The sequence below is a fragment of the Falco peregrinus genome, chromosome 17 (genome assembly GCF_023634155.1).
Source record: "Falco peregrinus isolate bFalPer1 chromosome 17, bFalPer1.pri, whole genome shotgun sequence".
Lineage (NCBI taxonomy): Eukaryota > Metazoa > Chordata > Aves > Falconiformes > Falconidae > Falco > Falco peregrinus.
The window spans coordinates 6,200,132-6,218,707 of NC_073737.1; the positions used below are offsets into that span (position 1 = coordinate 6,200,132).

An 18,576-nucleotide genomic window follows, 5' to 3' on the forward strand; every position below is an offset into this window, starting at 1 on the left:
CCCCGCGGTGGAAGGAGTTCAGGCATGGCTGGTCTGTAGGCATCAGCTGGAAGAGAATCTCGGCCTGCGACCTCCGTGTCTGAGCCAAGTGTTGTTTAATTTTGGTTCCTTTGTGGCTTTCATACCAAAGCGTCTGTCATTGCAGTTCCTGGTGTTGGTTGAATTACCAGGAATCCGTGAATTCGTTGGAAATAATGAGTCCTGGAAACAAGCTATGCTGCTATCAGCCACTAGCTCATGCTGGGGGTGTGTCTCGTGGTAGGACTCAAACGGCTGGCTATGTCCAGCCAAAGGAGGCTTTATTATCTTGCTGTAAGTATTATTTATACTGAATACTTTCCTCTGGTCTTCTTATCCTGGAAAGCCTCATCTGGTCAGTCTTAGAATACAACTTGGCAAATGTAGCTTGCAAACTGTGCTTAGCGTGAGGGGAAGAGAGCAGCGCTGGTGCGGAGCGTGGGCAGAGCTCCGGCTGAGCCCAAGATCGGGTGTTGCCGGCTTGTGGCAGAGAAAGCCAATTTCTAAGCAGATCCTGCTGGCTTATTTTGCTTTGAAAGAGTATTTCTTAACACTTGACAGAGCAGTTAATAACAGGAGTGGTTTTGAAACTTGGAAACGATCTTGTTTCCTCTTTCTGAGCAGTGAAATCCTTAAAGGTCAGCTTTTGTGGTGCAAGTTCTACTGCCAGCAGCTTAAACCATGGCCCAGCGCTGCTGTAATTCAAAGGAGCTGCATGGGTAATCTCAGAAATTGATCTTTCTTCTCAGTTGCCTTTTGTTTAGCAACTGATTTGTGTCTGGTTTGTAAGCTCTCTTTGGATTAAGCAGTGTGAGCTTTGGAGAAAATGTAAAGGGGAGAAAGCTTCCCTGGGGGTACTCGGTCTGACAAGTGGTGGGGCTGGAGCCACCAAATTCCTCTTTCTCTTGTCTTTTCCATTTGAAAAAAAAAAGAAAACCAAACCAAAAAACAAAAGTCATCTCATCCTGGTTTTCTGCTGCAGCTGATCCGGCATGGTAAGTGGTGTAAAACAAGGACAAGATGACTGCAGGAACTTGATGTGACCTGTTCAAGGAAATAATAGCTTGGCACACTGAAATCCAGGTGGTGCATGGAAGGCAGTGTGTGTCTGAGTGTCTGTCCGTCTGTCTGTCTCTCTGTGGAAGGCAGCTGCTCGTGCCTCTTGCCCGGTGGAATGGAAGGAAATAGTCCTCCAGCTTGGGAAGAGCCAGGCAAGCCCCTGCTGGGAGATGCGCTGGGAGCACTGCCACCTCCCCTTTCCCCAGCTGGAGACCTTACTACCCAAACATCTCACCTAAACGTGTGATTTTCCCCCGCTGACTGAAAGGAGAAGTGTGTTCAAAGCATTTCTTGTAACCCAGGTGAGATTGAGGCACTTGGGTCACCTAACCTAGCCGGGAGGCACAGCTCCAGTGACGCACGCTGCCCGCCACTCCGGCAGCCCTGCCTGCATCCGGCACGGTGCGCCGGCGCTCCCGCCTGTGCTGAGCATGCTCGAGAAATGATGGCATTGTGCGTGCCTGCCTCGGTGCTGGTCTTCCTCATTAACGGCCTGCTCATTAACACCCTGATCCCCTTCCTGCCTGTGTGTAGGCAGTAGCGGTGCCTCCTTGGGGGTGACCTTGAAATCTGGTTAGCGATGAGCAGAGCGAAACCCTCTGGGAGCAGATGTTGCCGGGAGGCATCTCGCTGCTCTGTGGCGGATAGCGCTGCCCTTGATGCAGCTTGTTGGGAAGGTGCTTTTTGGTGAAGAAGGTAGCAGGTGAAGAGGCTGTGGTGGGCGGTCTCCCTCTGTCATCCGAGGGGTGCACGTGACAGGAGATCTCAAACCATGCAGCTCAACTGCTCCCCAGTGTCTGATGCCCCCCATTCCTCTCCCTGCCCCTCCCTCCTCTCACCAGACTTTCCACCGGGATTTCTTTTCCACCTAGCGCGTAGTCGTCCTCCATCCCAACCCTTTTGCCTCTGATGGTTTTTGACTGTATTTTAAATACTGTATTTTTTTGACTTGTGCTTTCCATGACTAGTTCTCACAGTTCCAGGTTTGTTTTTTTTTTTACTAACTTTGACTGCGTCTCTCTGTCTTCTCCCTTTCTGCACCCCCTTCCCTACCCACCCCAGATCTCGCAGTGTTCAAGGAGCGGCTGAGAGTGTTAACAGTAGGAGGTATGCAATTAATGAGCCTTTAACCCTCTGGAGTGCAGGACTCTCTTTGAATAGGTTATTCTGGGCATGAACCAAGCTGATAAAGCGGACCCCTCCCGTCTCACACCACTCTTGAGTTTTGTAACATGCTTATTTTTAATTTGTCCCGCTAAAAGTCTTGATGTAGGTGCTCGGTTAGTGATGCTTCACCTGTAGAGATCCCCAATTTAGAGCCTTGCTGGCCTTTTCCATACTGTGTGTTTGCATGCCTAGCTTGCTAGACTACACGTTTTGTTGTGAATGTTCATTTTACAAGGCCTCAATCTCCCCAATTGGTTCAAGTCTTCTAAAAATCCAAGCTGTCTTCTGACTCTGCCCTGGTTTTGTCATGGTGAAAATTTGGCTGCTCATCGCTAGCCTCCCCTCCCGTCTGATGGTATTGCTGCCTATAAATACTGAGCACTGTCAAAAAAAGGCTGGCAGGCTGCGGCAAAGCAGAAGCAGAGATGCTTAGAGCCCTGGAAACTCCTTGCAAAATCTGATACCCACCCGCTCCCCCCCCCGGAGCGTGCCTGAATCTTCAAACCAGCATGGCAGAGCGAGCCGGAGCCCTGTGCTGCAGGGTGGGAGCCACAGCAAGTTACCTGAAGCTTCCCTGAAACCTCCAACCAGCGGTTTCTCTGGGATGGTGCGTACTAACGCCACCTCTCCCCAGGGCTTCTCTTTGCCTAGGAGCCACAGAGAGGTCCTGGAGACATGGGGCCAAACCCGCAGCGGCTGCCAGCTGCGGCTCGATGCTTCCAGGCACCACCGCTCTGGAGCTGAGCTCCCCGGGGTCCAGCTTAATTCCTTTCCCTGGCGCTGGCAGTGCCCAGGAGGGTCGTGTGGGCAGAGCAGGGGATGGACGGCAGTGGCAACCAGGAAAACCTCTGCTCCAGGCTTGCTGTGGGTGTTGCCAGCCGCCGGCAAGCACTGTGCTTGAGGCTGCACAGGGACGAGCGGTGGCCAGCCCCATCTTCAGCTCATCCTCTGTTCCTGACCAGAGAGCGAGGGCCAGACTCTTTTTAAGGTGAAGTTCAAGGAGGGCCAGCCCAGGAGGGTCTGATTTTTGCCTCCCTTTGCTCAGAGGAAGGTGGGTTACGCTGCCCTGCAGCGCTTGCAGGTGGCATCCCCTGTACCCTCCCTGCAGGAGCCCCCAGCTGGGGCACTGGGTGGCGTGAAGGGAGCCGGGAGGAGCGGTGGCAGCTGCCTCCTCTGTGGCTCCTGCCCTGGGTTAGAAAATGCCCTGAAACCTGGCTCTGCGGGGGGCAAGGAACAGGAGCCCGAGAAGGGCTTCAGGGCTGTGGGCCAGCAGCGGGCAGCTCTGCTCGCCCGCCCCTTCCAGCCAGACTCCTGCTTCCCAAGGGTCCTGGGACGGCCCTTCCCGGCTCCACTTCTGCCTTGCTGCATCAGCCCAGCGAGTTCATTGCCACTCCTCCTCCGTGCCTCAGTTTCCCCAAAGACAGCCATGAATGTCAGCGGGTGCTGAGGCACCTCCGATGGCTTTGGGGTGCTGTGGAGCTGCTGCGGGCCCTGGCAGGGCCCTGCCGACGCTGTTGCAGCCGTGGGTGGTGTCGGGGCCTGTCTGCAGCTCTACAGCTCGATGCTCAGCTCTGAGCACTGCTCAGCACCTTCTCCAGGCACAGCCCAGCTCCCCGCAGCCCCACCTGCCGCAAGCAGCAGCCACCTACAAACCACCAGGTGCCAGGACCTAGAAGGAGGGAGTTTGCTGAGCAGAGCTAGGCTAACCCCCTAATTGAGAGGCTGTTAATTGGGTGAGGGGGTATCTGGGCACCAAAACCCCTGAGGGGCCAGCTGGCTGCCCTACTGCCAGGCTGAGCTATTCAGGAGAGTCCGTCATCGCAGAGCCCTGATGCCGTTTTCTCTCTTTTGCTTCTCTTTCTCTCCCTCTTTGGGGTTTGTCTGTTTTAACCGTTTCCTTCTCTTGCGTTGACTCTTCATTTTTAATTCCCACCATGTGGTGACACCTCTGTTGTGCTCGGTGACTCCTCTTCAATTCCTGTTCCCGTTCTCTCCCCTCTGTTACAATTTGTGGTGTATTTTTTGTGTTCTTGGGGCTACAAACTTCCTGACTCTTACCCTGGATTTTAATTGCTGGTTTACCTGCACATACATATACATATATATACATATATTGCTTTGTGTTTTCACTTCCTGCGTTACCTTTCATAATAACCTTGTTCTGTGCTCAATGTCTTTTTGTTTAATTATGGCTTGGATTTTACCTGTATAAACCTCCCTCATGCTTATTTTTGGTTTTATGCTGCTTTTTTTGTCCCTTCCCCGCCTCTCCCAATTGCACCCGGTCCCTGCGTGACGGTGTCCCCCCCCATCCCCCTTCCTTCCTTTTCTCTCTTGCTTTCGCTTGTCCCACCCATGAAAAATCCTGCAGGCTTTTACGGGCTGGATGAGTCTGACCTCGACAAGGTCTTCCACTTGCCCACAACCACTTTCATTGGTGGAAACGAATCGGCTCTTCCGCTCCGTGAGATCATCCGTCGGCTGGAGGTGAGGAGGGCAGGGGGGGCTCTGCAAGACCTGTTTGCAGACGGGGCTGGGGCAGAGTAGTTGCTTTTTGAAGGTCCTGGGTCCGGCTGCTGCCTGCAGCCTGGGCCAACCTGCAGGTCTTAAGCCTTTCACGTTGGGAGCTGCTCCTCGGTGCTTGCCCCACTTTTGCCAGCTGCCCCATGTTACCTGTTCACCTCTGATCACCTCCAGCTTCGTGCTGCATTGGGGCAACGTATTTGCTCTACCCAAGGTGGAACAAATCCCAGGCAGCTGAACAGTTCCATTTATTGAAACCTCTCCAGCTGCTTTCGAGTTGAAAGCAGCAAACTGTGCTGGGAGAGCACAGGAGCGGGCTGGAGGAGGAGGCTGCCCTGCGTGGTGGCCTCTTGGAGGGTCTCGGTGCAGGAGGAGCTCCAACCTGGGGCTGGGGCTTCCACCTCTTGCAGCCAGTTCCCCTTTCCTGCCAAATTTCGTATCCTATTCTGCCTGGTCTGAGAGCGCAGACAGCTCTCAGGCAAGCTGTGGACTTGCTCAGATGTTCTCTGCCAAGACAGGTTGACCTTGGGAGAAGCAAAGCTGCACCGACATCTTAGACAAGCTGTAAGAACGGGCTCCTTATTTGTTGGGGCTGGTTGTTTTGCTGATTGTCTCCCTGCCATGAGAAGTGGTGTTGTGGACCTGATGCCACAGCTGATGCCACCAAGAGGGAAAACATGCCTCCAAGGTGGATGTAAAGCACTTGAGGGTCTGATCCAGGGCCCACTGGGGAAAGGGAATTAAACATTTTGATGCTGGGTCGTGTGCAGTTTCCAAGCTGCCCCCCAGCATCCCAGGTTGTCCTCTGCCACGTCACCTTTCCTGGGAGAACAGTTCAGATGGGGCTTCCGCAGGGGGGCTGGCACGGTGCTGGCTGCCCGGCCCTGCTCATGGGTCCCCTGGGCCACTGCCGCAGGCAGCACTTGCGGGCGTTCAGGCAGCGTGGTGGGGCTGCCAGGCAGGAGGGTTTGTGTCTCCACTGGTGCAAGAGGGCTCTTTGTCTTGCTGGAAGGCTGAAGAGAGGGATCAGAGAGTCCCTGGCACCCCGGTCCCATACGATGCCACATGTGCCTGTCTTTGCCGAGGGGTGAGGAGGTCCTACAGCCCTGGCTGTTGTCTCATGGCCCTTCTCCTCCCCTTGGGGCAGATGGCGTACTGCCAGCACATCGGTGTAGAGTTCATGTTTATCAACGACCTGGAGCAGTGCCAGTGGATCCGGCAGAAGTTTGAGACTCCGGGCATCATGCAGTTTACCAATGAAGAGAAACGCACGCTGCTGGCCAGGCTGGTCCGCTCTACCAGGTACCCTGGGGGGCCTTCACCTTCTCCTTATCTTCCCTTGCTGCCTGGGGTGGTTTGCTCCCAGCTGGAGTGAGGCAGTCACCATCTGACGTCATCTGTCGTCATCTGTCACGGTTGGCTTAATCAGCAGGGTGATGCCAGTGACCTGCTGGGTTGGCAGGCTCAGGTGCTGGCAAAGAACCTGCAAATGTGGGTGATCCTGAAAGACAATAAAAGATCCTGAAACCTAAAAATAAGGTTGAAGTGCAGCACACTGTTGGGGTGGGGGAGCGGCCAGCCAAGCTCTGCGGGAGACCAGGGTGACTGGGCTGCTGCACGATGCCTGCTAAAGCATCACTTGATGCTGTGGCTCCCCTGCTGTGGTCCCCATCCTTTCTCTGGTTTCTGCCCTCAGCTGTAGCCCTGGCACTGATCCCACTCTCTCTTTGCCTTCCAGGTTTGAGGAGTTCCTTCATCGGAAATGGTCTTCAGAGAAGCGTTTTGGTCTGGAGGGCTGTGAAGTGCTGATCCCAGCCTTAAAGACCATTATTGATAAGTCAAGCGAGAAGGGAGTGGATTATGTTATCATGGGAATGCCCCACAGGTAATCCTGCCTCTCTCCGTGGTGATGCTTGGGGCGTGGAGGAGGGGGTTGCAGCCGGGGTTCGGTACTGGAGGGCACACCGGTTTCTGCCATCACCTAACTGGTCTTGCCTGGGGGTGAACCTTAGCTGGAGAGCTCAGGCCTTGGCTGCTCTCCGCTCATGGCTGCGCTTTCAGCTTCAGCTAGTTTGTAAATCCACCTGGAGGGGCGTGGTGCTCCGTCGGCAGAGCTGGAATCCCAGAGCAGGATCCAGCCTGCCCACTTTGGGGCAGCTGTCAGGATGGGGCGGTCCGTCCCTGTGCTGAGGGGTCTGCAGTCTCCTTCTCGGGAAAGCCCTCCCTGGGTGACCCTACAGCCATCGCAGGAGGTGCAGGGTTGCGCACCACCTCTGCTTGATGGGGGGATGGCAAGTCACCGTCTGCACTCGATGCCAAGTTGGCCGGTGGCCAACAATGGTCTTGCTTTTACAGGGGACGCCTCAATGTTCTTGCCAACGTGATCAGGAAAGAGCTGGAGCAGATCTTCTGCCAGTTTGACTCCAAGCTGGAGGCTGCTGATGAGGTGAGTCTTCTCCTCTCTGTAGCTGGTTGCTGTTGCCTGTCCCCGTGTGGTCCCTGGGTGTGTGCCTGTGCAGAATGAGCTGGACTGGGTCACTGGTGTCACTGGGTGGCGTCGGCATCGCAAGGGTTTCCACGCATACCTGTGCGACTGTAGCCTTCGTGTTGGTGCCAGTGCTGGTCTGTCCTTGCCTGTCCTGGGGGTGACGTGCCCTGGCTGCTGCTGGTGTCTCCAGCACGGGCTGGCTGGTCAGCGGCTCTCCATGGGCATAAAGCAGCCTTGAGGTGCACGGCGAGGTGAGGGGAAGGCAGCTGGGAGCAGGGGTTGGCTTGTACCCTTGCAGCAGCCCCCGGCCCCCATATGGGGCCCTAAAGCAGATGCAAAAGCCCCAAGGCTTGAGTCGCTTGTGTGTGCACTCGTGTTCCAAAGCTTCCAGCATCATAAGATGGGATCATTTGGCTTTTGGAAAGCTGGGCTGGGCTGGCTTTATCCTGCTGTGCCCTTCAGATGGGGTTTTGAGGTGAGAAAGCAGCACCCTGGGGTGTCAAGGTGCATATTGCGAGCAGTGCCAGTGACAGCTGTCCTGCTGCAGGGTGAATAGAGCTTGGGTGAGCGTGACATGTTTTCCAGTGTCTTCCCCAAACTCCCCACACTTGGTCCTTCCCCTGCACCTTAAACCTTACCTAGATGGGCTTGGTGTGTGTCTGAGGTGTGTGGGTGGTTTGGCACCTGGAACAGGCTACTTTTGCTTTGCTGGGTGCCAGGTCAGTTCCTAAAGTGAGTGCCTGCTGCCTTCTGCCACCGCCTCCAGAAAATGCCCCCTTTTTCCAGCCCCTGGGGTCAGTGCCATCCTGCTTCAGGTCTCCTGTGCCCCCACAGCCACCCAGGTTCCTCGGGGTGACTCTCCTCTCCCCTCCATCAGGGCTCCGGTGATGTGAAGTACCATCTGGGAATGTACCACCGGCGGATTAACCGTGTCACTGACAGGAATATCACCCTTTCCTTGGTGGCAAATCCTTCGCACTTGGAGGCAGCTGATCCCGTTGTTCAGGGCAAGACTAAAGCAGAGCAGTTTTACTGCGGGGACACGGAAGGGAAGAAGGTGAGTGGTGCTGAGACACCCACAATGAAGTGGCCCGGGCCAGATGGGGTTTGGTGGGAGGCAGGTTGGTGGGAAGCGAAAAAACCCAGCTGGTGTTTGTTTGCTGTGCCCCTTTCCCTGCCGTCACCCTGACTTTGCTCTGCCATCCTTCACCACTGTCTTTGGGGACAACTTTGGCAGGGGCTCGCCCACCCCGGGCTCCCGTTGCTGCTTCCTCAGTCTTTGAGCCAACTGGCTCAGCCAGGCTGCGGGGAGCAGCAGATGCCCAAACTCCTGGTTGGAAAGCAGGGAAATGAGGGGCACTCCCAAAAGCCAATCCAAGCATGGCAGCTTGGGGGACTCGGCACTAGGAGTCTCAAGCTGAGGGATCTCAGCCTGACCGGGGATAACCATTCCTGGGGCTGGGAAAGCTGGAGCCGTCAGCAGGAGGCAGCTCTCCACACCCAGGTGGGAGAGCAGGAGGGGAGCGGGCTGCGGGGGGGTTTATTTGTGGTCTGATTCATCACAGACCTATCTCCAACACCAAGAAGTGGAAGGGTGAGATCAAAAGTGCTTCCCTTCCTCCTACACCCCAAGGGCTGGATATAAATAGACAAACTGTCCTCATCTGACAGGCGGTGTCCTCAGCCAGCCCCTGGGTATGATAGCAAAGTAACGTCACTGAAGTTGGAGCTAGCTTCTGGCCTAGATCCTGCCCAGAGGTCTTCTGGAGTGAAAGCATGGGGGAAAGGGGCATTTTTCTTGTCTTCCCCCGTCAACAAAAGGCTTTGCTTTGAGATGTGTGTGTCTGGGAATGGGGCTCGCCTCCCAGGTGCTGTGCGCCAGGTGCCGTCCCGCTGCCTGGCTGAGGCATCCCAAGTGTGCTGTCCTGGCGTGGGGGGGAAACCGGTGGCCACGACCTTCTCCCTGGCAGTCGCGCCCATCGTGGCTGGCCCCTCTCCGATCCCCTGAGAAAGCATCAGATGCATTGGCGAGCTGCTCCATGTCCTGTCTGGGATGCCAAAGGCTCACGGGGATGAGACTTGGGCCCTTTCCTGGTGGCTGCCTCTGCCTGCCAGCCCCACAGAGCCCCTGCTGACTGCTGTGGCTTCACATCTCCCAGGTGATGTCCATCCTCCTGCACGGAGACGCCGCTTTCGCTGGGCAGGGCATCGTGTATGAGACATTCCACTTGAGCGACCTTCCCTCCTACACCACCCACGGCACTGTTCACGTTGTGGTGAACAACCAGGTGAGGAGCAAGTCCCCTGCGTCCAAGCAGGTCCGTTGCAGATCAGCCCCTGCAGGTTCAGGTCTAGGTGGTAGCTGGCAGCAGGCAGTAGCTGTTTCCCAGCCAACGTTCCTGGCATGAGCCATGATCCTGGGGTCAGCAGGGGGTACTCCACACCCAGCTACTCAGCAGGAGCAACTTTTGAGTCCAGCCTGGCACAGAGGTGGTGCAGCCTGGTGCTTGGCGTCTGAGATCACGCAGGGCTGCTCTGTTGTGCCCCATGTAAACCAGAGACATTTCACTGGGGCCAGCCCATCCCTGTGGGTGCAGCGGCTTAACAGCCTAGGTGCCGGGACCGGAACGGGCTGCGGTGCCTGGGTGCAGGAGTCGGGCGGGTTGTGCTATGACTGAGCAGTGCAGCCATGGTGGGGGAGCCCCCAGCTCAGCATAGCAGCCGAGCTGCCCTCGAAGCTCCGTGTGCGCTCACCTGGTGCTTTCCTGAACTGGTAAAACAGCTGCCCCAGGGGCCCAAGTCTATGAGTGTCCATAGAAGGAGCTGTGTAGCAGAGCCATATTCCAAATCCTTACCGCTGTGCTGGTCCTGTTCCCTCTCACCTGCTACAGATTGGGTTCACAACAGACCCCCGGATGGCCCGCTCCTCCCCATACCCAACCGATGTCGCCCGTGTGGTGAACGCACCCATTTTCCACGTCAATGCAGACGACCCAGAGGCCGTCGTCTACGTGTGCAATGTGGCAGCAGAGTGGCGTAGCACCTTCCATAAGGACGTGGTGGTGGATTTGGTGAGGAACGTGGCAAAAGGCTTTATCCTAAAGCTGTGGCTCTGCTGTGGGTGCTTGCTGATACCTCTTGGGGTGTATTTTCTGAAAGCTGAGGTTTCTCCTCAGGGCTTGTTTGGCCCTTTTGACGTGATGGTAGGGAGGAGATGGTGTAAAGCAAGGCAACGAGGCTGTAATAGCACTTGGAGAGGTGACACTGTCTCTGTGTGGAGCCTGCCCTCGCCTCCCACATTGGAGAGGACGTGCGTGGGTCCCTCCTGGGCTGTTTCAGACCCTGCCTAGCACAGAGATCCAGGTACCTCCGACTGCTTTTGGAGTCGCGGGTTGCAAGGAGCTGCTTTCAAAGGCTCTTTCCCTTCCCGGCAGGTTTGTTACAGACGCAATGGCCACAACGAGATGGACGAACCCATGTTCACGCAGCCCCTGATGTACAAACAGATCCGGAAACAGAAGCCAGTGCTGCAGAAATATGCAGAGCTGCTGATTTCCCAGGGGGTGGTAAATCAGCTGGAGTACGAGGTACTGTCCCTTGGGGCCTGGAAGGAAAACTGCAGGCGGCATCTCCGGGTAAAAACTATGTGTTTGGTTCTTACCTGGGTGTGAATGATGCCCGTTTCTGCTTGTGCTTGTCACCTGAAGCTGGCAGAGCTGTGCTAGGGATGGGTGAGCAATGCAAACCTGGCAGCAACCAGGTTAGGAGCCAAGGCTCGTCCTGAACAGCACAGGAACATGTAGTTCAAGGATGCCCCGTGATCAGTGCAGCACAAGCCATACGGTGCTGGGCCACTGCAGTGCAGCTGCGACTCACGGAAGAGCTGGGCTGTGCAGCACTTGGGCTCACTGTGGCCTGGGGGGATCTGGGGCAGGTCCCCTGCACAAGTTCTGCCTCCCTGGCAGCAAGCGTGGCAGCAGCTCTGCCAGCTCTTTGTTGCCCCCGGTACCACGTTGCAGGATCTTTCGGGTAGAATGTGAGTAGCCGGCTCAGATGGCAGCGGGGCTGTCCTGAGGGGGACAGGGGCCTCCGGCAGCAGCTCTGCGCTCTAAGGCTGAGCTGTGCGGCCCTGGGGCTGCCCTGCTGTGGGGACCAGCTGTGTCCTCCAGCACCCTTGCAAGCTCACGCCGAGGCCGCCCGGCTCATCACCCTTGTTTGGAGACAACTAAAAGCTAATGCTTTTCTGCCTCCTGGTTCTGCCTTTCAGGAGGAAATCGCCAAGTATGACAAGATCTGCGAGGAGGCCCATGCGAGATCCAAGGATGAAAAGATCTTGCACATCAAGCACTGGCTGGACTCACCCTGGCCTGGTAAGCCACTAGCCATGTTTTGGAGGTCCCTAGCAAAGACCCTGGCTTCTCTAGAGCTGTGACAGCTATATTCTAGTAAATCACCCTGGTGGGGTGGTGCTCTCCGCTCCTGGCAATCCCCGCCCTTGCTTGACAGTGTCCGTGATCTGAGCTCTTCACAGAGAGCTGGGCATGGCTCCCACAACATGGTGGGCTGCTGCTCCTTCTGCAGGTTTCTTCACTCTGGATGGCCAACCCCGGAGCATGACCTGCCCTTCCACTGGTCTGAACGAAGAGGACTTGACGCACATTGGTCAGGTGGCCAGCTCAGTGCCAGTGGAGGATTTCACTATCCACGGAGGTAGGAGCTTGCGGAAGCTATGCCAAACTGGGCGTTCATTCTGGAGAAGATGTGAGATAGGGCTGGAACATGGCCTGAGATGAAGGGACCTGCTACAGTGCTTCGATATGTGTGGCCAGCTGGTGGGGGGAATGGATTCTCACCCTCTGTTCTCCCGAGACCCATCCCCAGAGCACTGTGTCCAGCTCTGGGGTGCGCAGCGCAGGACAGAATGGACCTGTTCACAGAATCACAGAGTGGTCGGGGTTGGAAGGCACCTGGGGATCATCTAGTCCAACCCCCTGCTAAAGCAGGTTCTGCTAGAGCAGGTTGCAGAGTTGCATCCAGGTGGGTTTTGAATGTCTCCAGAGAAGGAGACCCTGCAGCCCCCCTGGGCAGCCTGCGCCAGTGCTCTGTCCCTCTCAGAGTAAAGAAGTCCTTCCTTACGTTCAGATGGAGCTCCCTGTGTTGTGGTGTGGTGTGTGCCTGCTGGAGCAGGTCCAGAGGCGGCCATGGAAATGATCGCAGGGCTGGAACACCTCTCCTGTGCCGAAAGGCTGAGTGAGTTGGAGGTGTTCAGCCTGGAGAAGGCTCCACAAACACCTCACCGCGGCCTTTTGGTGTGTAACGGGGCTTATGAGAAAGATGTGGAGAGACTTCACGGGGGCCTGTAGTGACAGGACAAGGGGCGAGGCTTTGAAGCCGAAAGAGGGCCGGTTTAGATTGGACATAAATAAAGGAGGAGTGTTTACGGTGAGGCTGGTGAGATGCTGGCACAGGTTGCCCGGAGAAGTTGTGGGTGCCCCATCCCTGGCAGAGTTCAAGGCCGGCTTGGACGGGCCTTTGAGCGACCTGATCTAGTGAAAACGTCCCTGCTCATGGCAGAGGGGTTGGACTAGGAGGGACTCTGAAAGTCCCTTCCACCCCAGAGCACCCTGTGAGTCTATGAGAATTAGTTCACAAGGGAGCTGTGGTTAAGGGAAGTGAACTGAGCTAGCTCTGCTTTGGAGCCGATCCTTCTTTGCAGGGATGATTCCTCATCCCTGGTTCATCCCTGTGGCAGAGGTGAATCTGTTCCTCTACCTCCAGGCATTTGCAGTCTGTCAGTCCGTGGGTGGATTGTGGGAGAAACATGGTGTCACTGGAACTCCCTCCTGTGTGGGCTACAAACCGTATTCCGTCCTGGCAGGTTTGAGCCGTATCCTGAAAACCCGTGGGGAGATGGTGAAGAACCGGACAGTGGACTGGGCCCTGGCAGAGTACATGGCGTTTGGTTCCCTGCTCAAAGAGGGCATCCACATCCGCCTGAGTGGCCAGGACGTTGAGAGGGGGACGTTTAGGTAAAGCCATGCTTTTGGTGGCTGCAAAGGTGCTTCTAGCCTTTCTGGAAGGCATCCGAAGGGTGACGGTGAAGTAACGCTTTCCCCTCTTCCAGCCATCGCCACCATGTCCTGCATGACCAGAATGTGGACAAGAGGACCTGTATCCCCATGAACCACCTGTGGCCCAACCAGGCTCCTTACACTGTCTGCAACAGCTCTCTGTCGGAGTACGGCGTCCTCGGTGGGTGAGGAGGTCTGTGCTTGCTGCCCAGGGGTGAGGCCACTCTGGGAAGATAACCCCCTCGCTTCTCTCCCATCCTTCAGGATTTGAGCTGGGCTTTGCCATGGCCAGCCCCAACGCCCTGGTGCTTTGGGAAGCCCAGTTTGGGGACTTCCACAACACCGCCCAGTGCATAATTGACCAGTTCATCTGTCCCGGGCAGGCCAAGTGGGTGAGGCAGAACGGCATTGTCCTGCTGCTTCCCCATGGCATGGAGGGCATGGTAAGGAGCCCCCAGCTCACGGGCACCCAGGGGTGTGCCCATTGTCTGGCCTGCATAAGAAGCAGCTGAGGGCAGCAGTGGCAGCGCCTAGCATCAGCTGCTTGCACTAGCCTCGCCCCCCTCTCACTCTCCCGCTGCTTGGTCCCTGCAGGGTCCTGAGCACTCCTCCGCCCGCCCAGAGCGATTTTTGCAGATGTGCAATGACGATCCTGACGTCTTCCCTGTGAGTGGCGGCCGTGCTGAGCTCAGCCTGGCCCTCCTGTGTTCTGGATCCAACTGCTGACTTGAAACGGGGAGGGGGGCAACACCACCAGGGTGGGCCCTGCACAGTGCTACGGTCGCAGCGGGGGCTGCGGAGCCAGTAGCAGGAGGTGTGGGGTGCCCTGGGCTCGTGCTGCAGCTGGAGGGTTTCGGGAAGGGGGCTGAACCCCATGCCCAGGGTGCACCTCCACCACCCCCGGGGCTGCTGCAGGATGCAAGGCAGAGGTGGGTCCAAAAGCAGCAGGAGGTGGGGGTGTTGCTGGCCACCTCAAGGCAGGGGCACGGACCTGCAGCCTCTCCCGGGTCTCTGTGGGTGTCCATGTGCTCTGGAGAGGGAGGGGAGGGAGAGAGGGCTGGGTGCTGCTCTTTGCCCCGCTGCTGGAGCTGTGAGGCCAAGAGGCACCTTGTGTTTCTTGAAATCCCTTGAACTGCACTCACCGAGGCAGAAACTGGACGACTTTGATGTGCGTCAGCTCTATGACTGCAACTGGATTGTTGTGAACTGCTCCACTCCGGCCAACTTCTTCCACGTCCTCCGGCGCCAGATCCTCCTGCCCTTCCGCAAACCGGTCAGTGCCAGCAGCTCTGCGCCTGCCGAGGCAGGGCAGCCCCATGACCCTGCTGAGCCTGGGGACGGGACTTGGGGCGGGCTTGTTCTTGCACCTGGGCAGCAAACACGGGCAGTTTGCCTCTGGCCAGGCCAAGGACCTCGTGGTGCTCGGGACTGGCTTGGTGCATGATGTGCTGCCGGCCAGCTTGCGCAGGCGGCGGTGGCTGTGGCCCCTTCCTGTGTGGGCAGGCCAGGCGCCACGGCCGGCTGGTGGGCATCGGTAACTAGTGCAGTCCCGCCGCTTGCCTTCAGCTCCAGCTGCGGGCCAAGCAGGTTTCGGCAGCACCTTGGCCTCTTCCCTGGGGGAAGCTCAGACAGGGAGAGCTGGTGCTGTTGGAAGCAGATGCCAGATCTGGCAGAGCACGGCAGCCGAGCGAGGAGCAAATCTGCGGCTGCTCCTGGGCTCGGGGGGTGGGGGCGGGGGGGGGGCCAGGCAGGATGGGCAGGTCGGTGCTCTGGCCTTTGTTTGTAGGGGAGATGTTTCTGGCAAGGCTGACCGCCTTGCTCTGCCTCTTCCCCCCTCCTTCCAGCTGATAATTTTCACTCCAAAGTCGCTGCTGCGCCACCCCGAAGCCCGCTCCAGCTTTGACGACATGCTGCCAGGTATGGGCGGCGCGGAGGTGCTCATTTCTCCCCCCCTCCCACCCCCCCCACCCCGTGCCGATCTGCGGGATGAAGGGTGAAGGGCAGGAGCCAGTGGCCTCGGGCAAAGTCCGCCTGGCAGCGGCCTCCCTGTGCCGAAGAGCAGCTGGGCAGGGCTGATGCTGCTGGCACGGGGGCATCGCAGGCAGTCATGCAGAGAGCTCTGTGCCAGCGCAGCACGTGGGCTGCCTTCCTCCCTCCCCGCTCCCCTCCAGTGCCAAGGCGGCGTGCCCGCCCCAGCTGCAGCTGGGGTGTGCTGGCTGCGCCCATCTACCCAGCAAATTGGAGCCACCCCCTGTTAGCGCCGAGTCTGGTGCCCAGGAGAGAGGTGGCTCGGCTTTCCAGATTTTGCTGTGGCACTTCCTCCGCCAGCAGCCCCTTCCCGCCAGAGCGGTGCCACCCGGATTTGGCAGCCGCAGGTTGCACAGAGTTGCGATGGTTTGTACTGGGAGCTGACCCAGTACCAGCTGCCTGGCTCTGCCTCTCCGGTTTGCCTGCGCAGGCTGGGGTCCCCGGAGGAGCTGGCATGGGATGTGGGTGCAGGCAGCTGCCGGTGCGGTGCCGCAGGCTGCTGTGGCTGACGGTGCTACCCTCTCCCGTGGCAGGCACCCACTTCCTCCGTGTCATCCCCGACAGCGGCCCTGCGGCCCAGAGTCCTGAGCGGGTGAAGCGAGTGCTGTTCTGCACTGGCAAGGTCTACTACGACCTGACCCGTGAGCGCAAGGCCCGGCAGATGGAGGCCGACGTGGCAATCACCAGGGTGGAGCAGGTGAGCAGCGTCCGGCCACCTCTGAGCCCACGGGCTGGGGGTGCTGCTCCCGTGGCGCCACTGTGATGCTGCTCCGTGTTGCCCGCAGCTCTCCCCGTTCCCCTTCGACCTCCTCCAGTTGGAAGCCCAGAAGTACCCAGCTGCCGAGCTGGTGTGGTGCCAGGAGGAGCACAAGAACCAGGGCTACTACGACTACGTCAAACCCCGGCTGCGCACTACCATCAACCGCGCCAAGCCCGTCTGGTAGGAACTTGGGGGGTGGGGTGGTCGTGATGCTCGGGGGAGGCTGGAGGGTGCAGACCCCCCCTCACCCCTTGTCTTCTCCCCCATAGGTATGCAGGGCGGGAGCCAGCGGCTGCCCCTGCCACCGGCAACAAGAAAACCCACCTGACGGAGCTGCAGCGGCTCCTTGACACAGCCTTCAACCTCGACGCCTTCAAGGACCTGGCCTAAGTGCCAGCCCGGCGGCGGCAGCAGCATGCGCCCGTCTGTGTCTGTCCGTGTCTGTCCCGCGCTCGCCTCCCCCTTCCCTCCGTAACTACAGACCTTGTCCAACCCTATACTGGCAGCTGGAGTCCTTGTCCACGGGGGCTGGGGCCAGCGCTGGCGCAGCTGCCCTGGCAGCTGAGAGGGGCTGGGAGCTGCCCCCACCTGCTGTGGCGGGGGGGAGACCCTTCGTGCCCCTGGTCCCCTGGGGGACTGCTCCCTGGGGCTCCTCTCTGGGGGTGACCAGTGCAATGTGCCCGGCCATCTCCCAGTCCCTCCCAGTCTGCTGTTGCACTTGCCCCTGCTGCTCGTGGAGGGGCGTGACACGGGGTGGCTGCCCCCACCGTGGGACCAAGGCGAGTCTGGGGGTGATGCCCACCCCACCGGCCCCAGCTTCCAGGGCAGCCGAGGGCAGTTCGGCCGTGCCGGGGACGTGCTGTCCCACCCTGCCCGCACTGGGACCCCGGCCTGGGGCCCTGCAGCCGCTCAGGGGGCGTTCGGCTCCGTGTTCTGCCGTGGAGGTGCGGGGGGGCGGGGCGCTGGGCGCTGGCTGTGGGCCGCTTCCTGCCTCCTTGGTCCCCCCGGTGCCACCCAGCTCCCCATCAGCCGTGGGGCCGGGAGTCACGGTGGGCGGGTGGCACTCGCACCGGCTGCTGGCACAAGGCAGGTGGGTGGCCGTGCCGTCGCGCCTCCCTCGTGACGCATTGTGCCGCTGCCTCTCGGTCGCCCTGGTACCCATCGGCCTTGTCCCGCCCCTGCTGGCACAGCGCCGTGTGGTACACGCGTGTCGCACATCCCCCGCCCTGCACACAGGCACGCGCCGCGTCCTGCTGACACGCGCGGCCACGCACGCGCGCGGCCCCGCGCTCGCCGCCCGCCCCGCTCTGCCGCTCGGTGCTCGGCTGTCTGCGCCTGGCGGGGCGGAGCCGCCCGCACACACCACCCAGCTCGCGGCTTTATTGTGCGCGGCGGCGGCGGCGCCGGCGGCGCGGGCTCGGCCCGGCCCGGTTCGGCCCGGCTCAGTTTGGCTCGGCTCGGCCCCGCCTCGCGCGCCGCGCCCCGCCCCGCCGCGCCCCGCCCCCCACCCGTTCCGCCGCGCCGTCATGGAGCCGGGGCCGCGCGCGGGCTGAAAATCCCGCGCAGCTTCCGCGCAGCCGCGCGCGCCCGGCGCCGCCAGGGCCATTTTGGGCTGCTCCGACGGTGAGTGCGGGCAGCGCCGGGGCGGGCGGGGACGGGGCGGGCAGCCCCGGGCGGGTCCCTGCGCGCAGACCCGCCGCGCCGCTGAAGATGGCACCGCGCCCCCTGTCCCACCGTGCCCGGGGGGGGTTGCCATGGCAGTGGGGGGGCGGTGGCGGCCCGACCCAGACCGGCCCCGGGGCCTGTCCCCTGGGTGCCACAGGGCCCGCGGGCAGGGGAAGGGGGGGGGGGGGGGTGTCAGCGCCGCGAGGGGACGCCCGGGGACTGGGGCAGGCCGAGCCTGGCGCGGCGCGGGCGCCCCCCTCCCTTCCCCGTGGTGGCCCCGTCCCCGCCGCCCTCCCGCGGGATCGGGGGGAACCGAAAGCTCCGGGGTGACCCCGCGGCCCGCCCCGCGCTGCTGCGCCGGGGAATACCCGCGGCGGGGGGCGATGCCGGTGGGGCCGCGTTCCACTCCCCCGGGTGTCGCCTCGGAAAGTCCCCACGGTTCCCCCCACTCGCAAGCGTGGGGGAAAGCCCACTGCCGCGGGGGCTGTGCCCACGGGAATTTTTCTGTGGATGCCGCGGTGGGCTGGCACGGGGCAGGGGGGCCTTTCTGCGTGGCCACAGACCCCCCTCGGGGCTGCGGGGGCAGGCACGTACCGGCCGGCACCCCGTGCCAGACCCGGGCAGGACGCCAAGTCCCGGTGCCGGACGGAGGCCGGACCATGCAGGCTCTGGCCCCCCTCCTCCCCCGCCGCGGGGGGTCCCTGGTTCCCTGCATCTCCTGGGGATGGCCGCCCCCTCACCCGCTGTTTCCTCTGCCTCCTGCAGCCCCGGTGACGGTGACACCGTCCCGCAGCGCC

The 18,576-nt window shown here is 59.9% G+C and overlaps 1 protein-coding gene across 17 annotated transcripts in view; it reads left to right on the forward strand.

Annotated features, from left to right (window-relative positions):
- The window catches only part of OGDH (oxoglutarate dehydrogenase), a 36,322-nt gene extending 19,711 nt beyond the window's left edge, over nucleotides 1-16,611 (forward strand). For 7 of the 17 annotated variants that reach the window (XM_055820094.1, XM_055820097.1, XM_055820100.1 and 4 more), the window contains 20 exons: nucleotides 4,616-4,731; nucleotides 5,286-5,331; nucleotides 5,915-6,069; nucleotides 6,506-6,652; nucleotides 7,123-7,213; nucleotides 8,133-8,312; nucleotides 9,415-9,543; nucleotides 10,147-10,326; nucleotides 10,690-10,842; nucleotides 11,523-11,625; nucleotides 11,837-11,965; nucleotides 13,134-13,284; nucleotides 13,380-13,507; nucleotides 13,591-13,769; nucleotides 13,921-13,992; nucleotides 14,477-14,599; nucleotides 15,171-15,243; nucleotides 15,888-16,051; nucleotides 16,140-16,294; nucleotides 16,384-16,611. In XM_055820094.1, the coding sequence (XP_055676069.1) occupies nucleotides 4,616-4,731; nucleotides 5,286-5,331; nucleotides 5,915-6,069; nucleotides 6,506-6,652; nucleotides 7,123-7,213; nucleotides 8,133-8,312; nucleotides 9,415-9,543; nucleotides 10,147-10,326; nucleotides 10,690-10,842; nucleotides 11,523-11,625; nucleotides 11,837-11,965; nucleotides 13,134-13,284; nucleotides 13,380-13,507; nucleotides 13,591-13,769; nucleotides 13,921-13,992; nucleotides 14,477-14,599; nucleotides 15,171-15,243; nucleotides 15,888-16,051; nucleotides 16,140-16,294; nucleotides 16,384-16,504 (2,595 nt within the window). In that variant the 3' untranslated portion in view covers nucleotides 16,505-16,611. Of the gene's footprint in view, nucleotides 1-805; nucleotides 2,185-4,615; nucleotides 4,732-5,285; nucleotides 5,332-5,914; nucleotides 6,070-6,505; nucleotides 6,653-7,122; nucleotides 7,214-8,132; nucleotides 8,313-9,414; nucleotides 9,544-10,146; nucleotides 10,327-10,689; nucleotides 10,843-11,522; nucleotides 11,626-11,836; nucleotides 11,966-13,133; nucleotides 13,285-13,379; nucleotides 13,508-13,590; nucleotides 13,770-13,920; nucleotides 13,993-14,476; nucleotides 14,600-15,170; nucleotides 15,244-15,887; nucleotides 16,052-16,139; nucleotides 16,295-16,383 lie in introns of those variants that run through there. The other 10 variants (XM_055820091.1, XM_055820089.1, XM_055820095.1 and 7 more) reach the window with 4 other exon arrangements.
- Nucleotides 16,612-18,576: the final 1,965 nt, after the last annotated feature.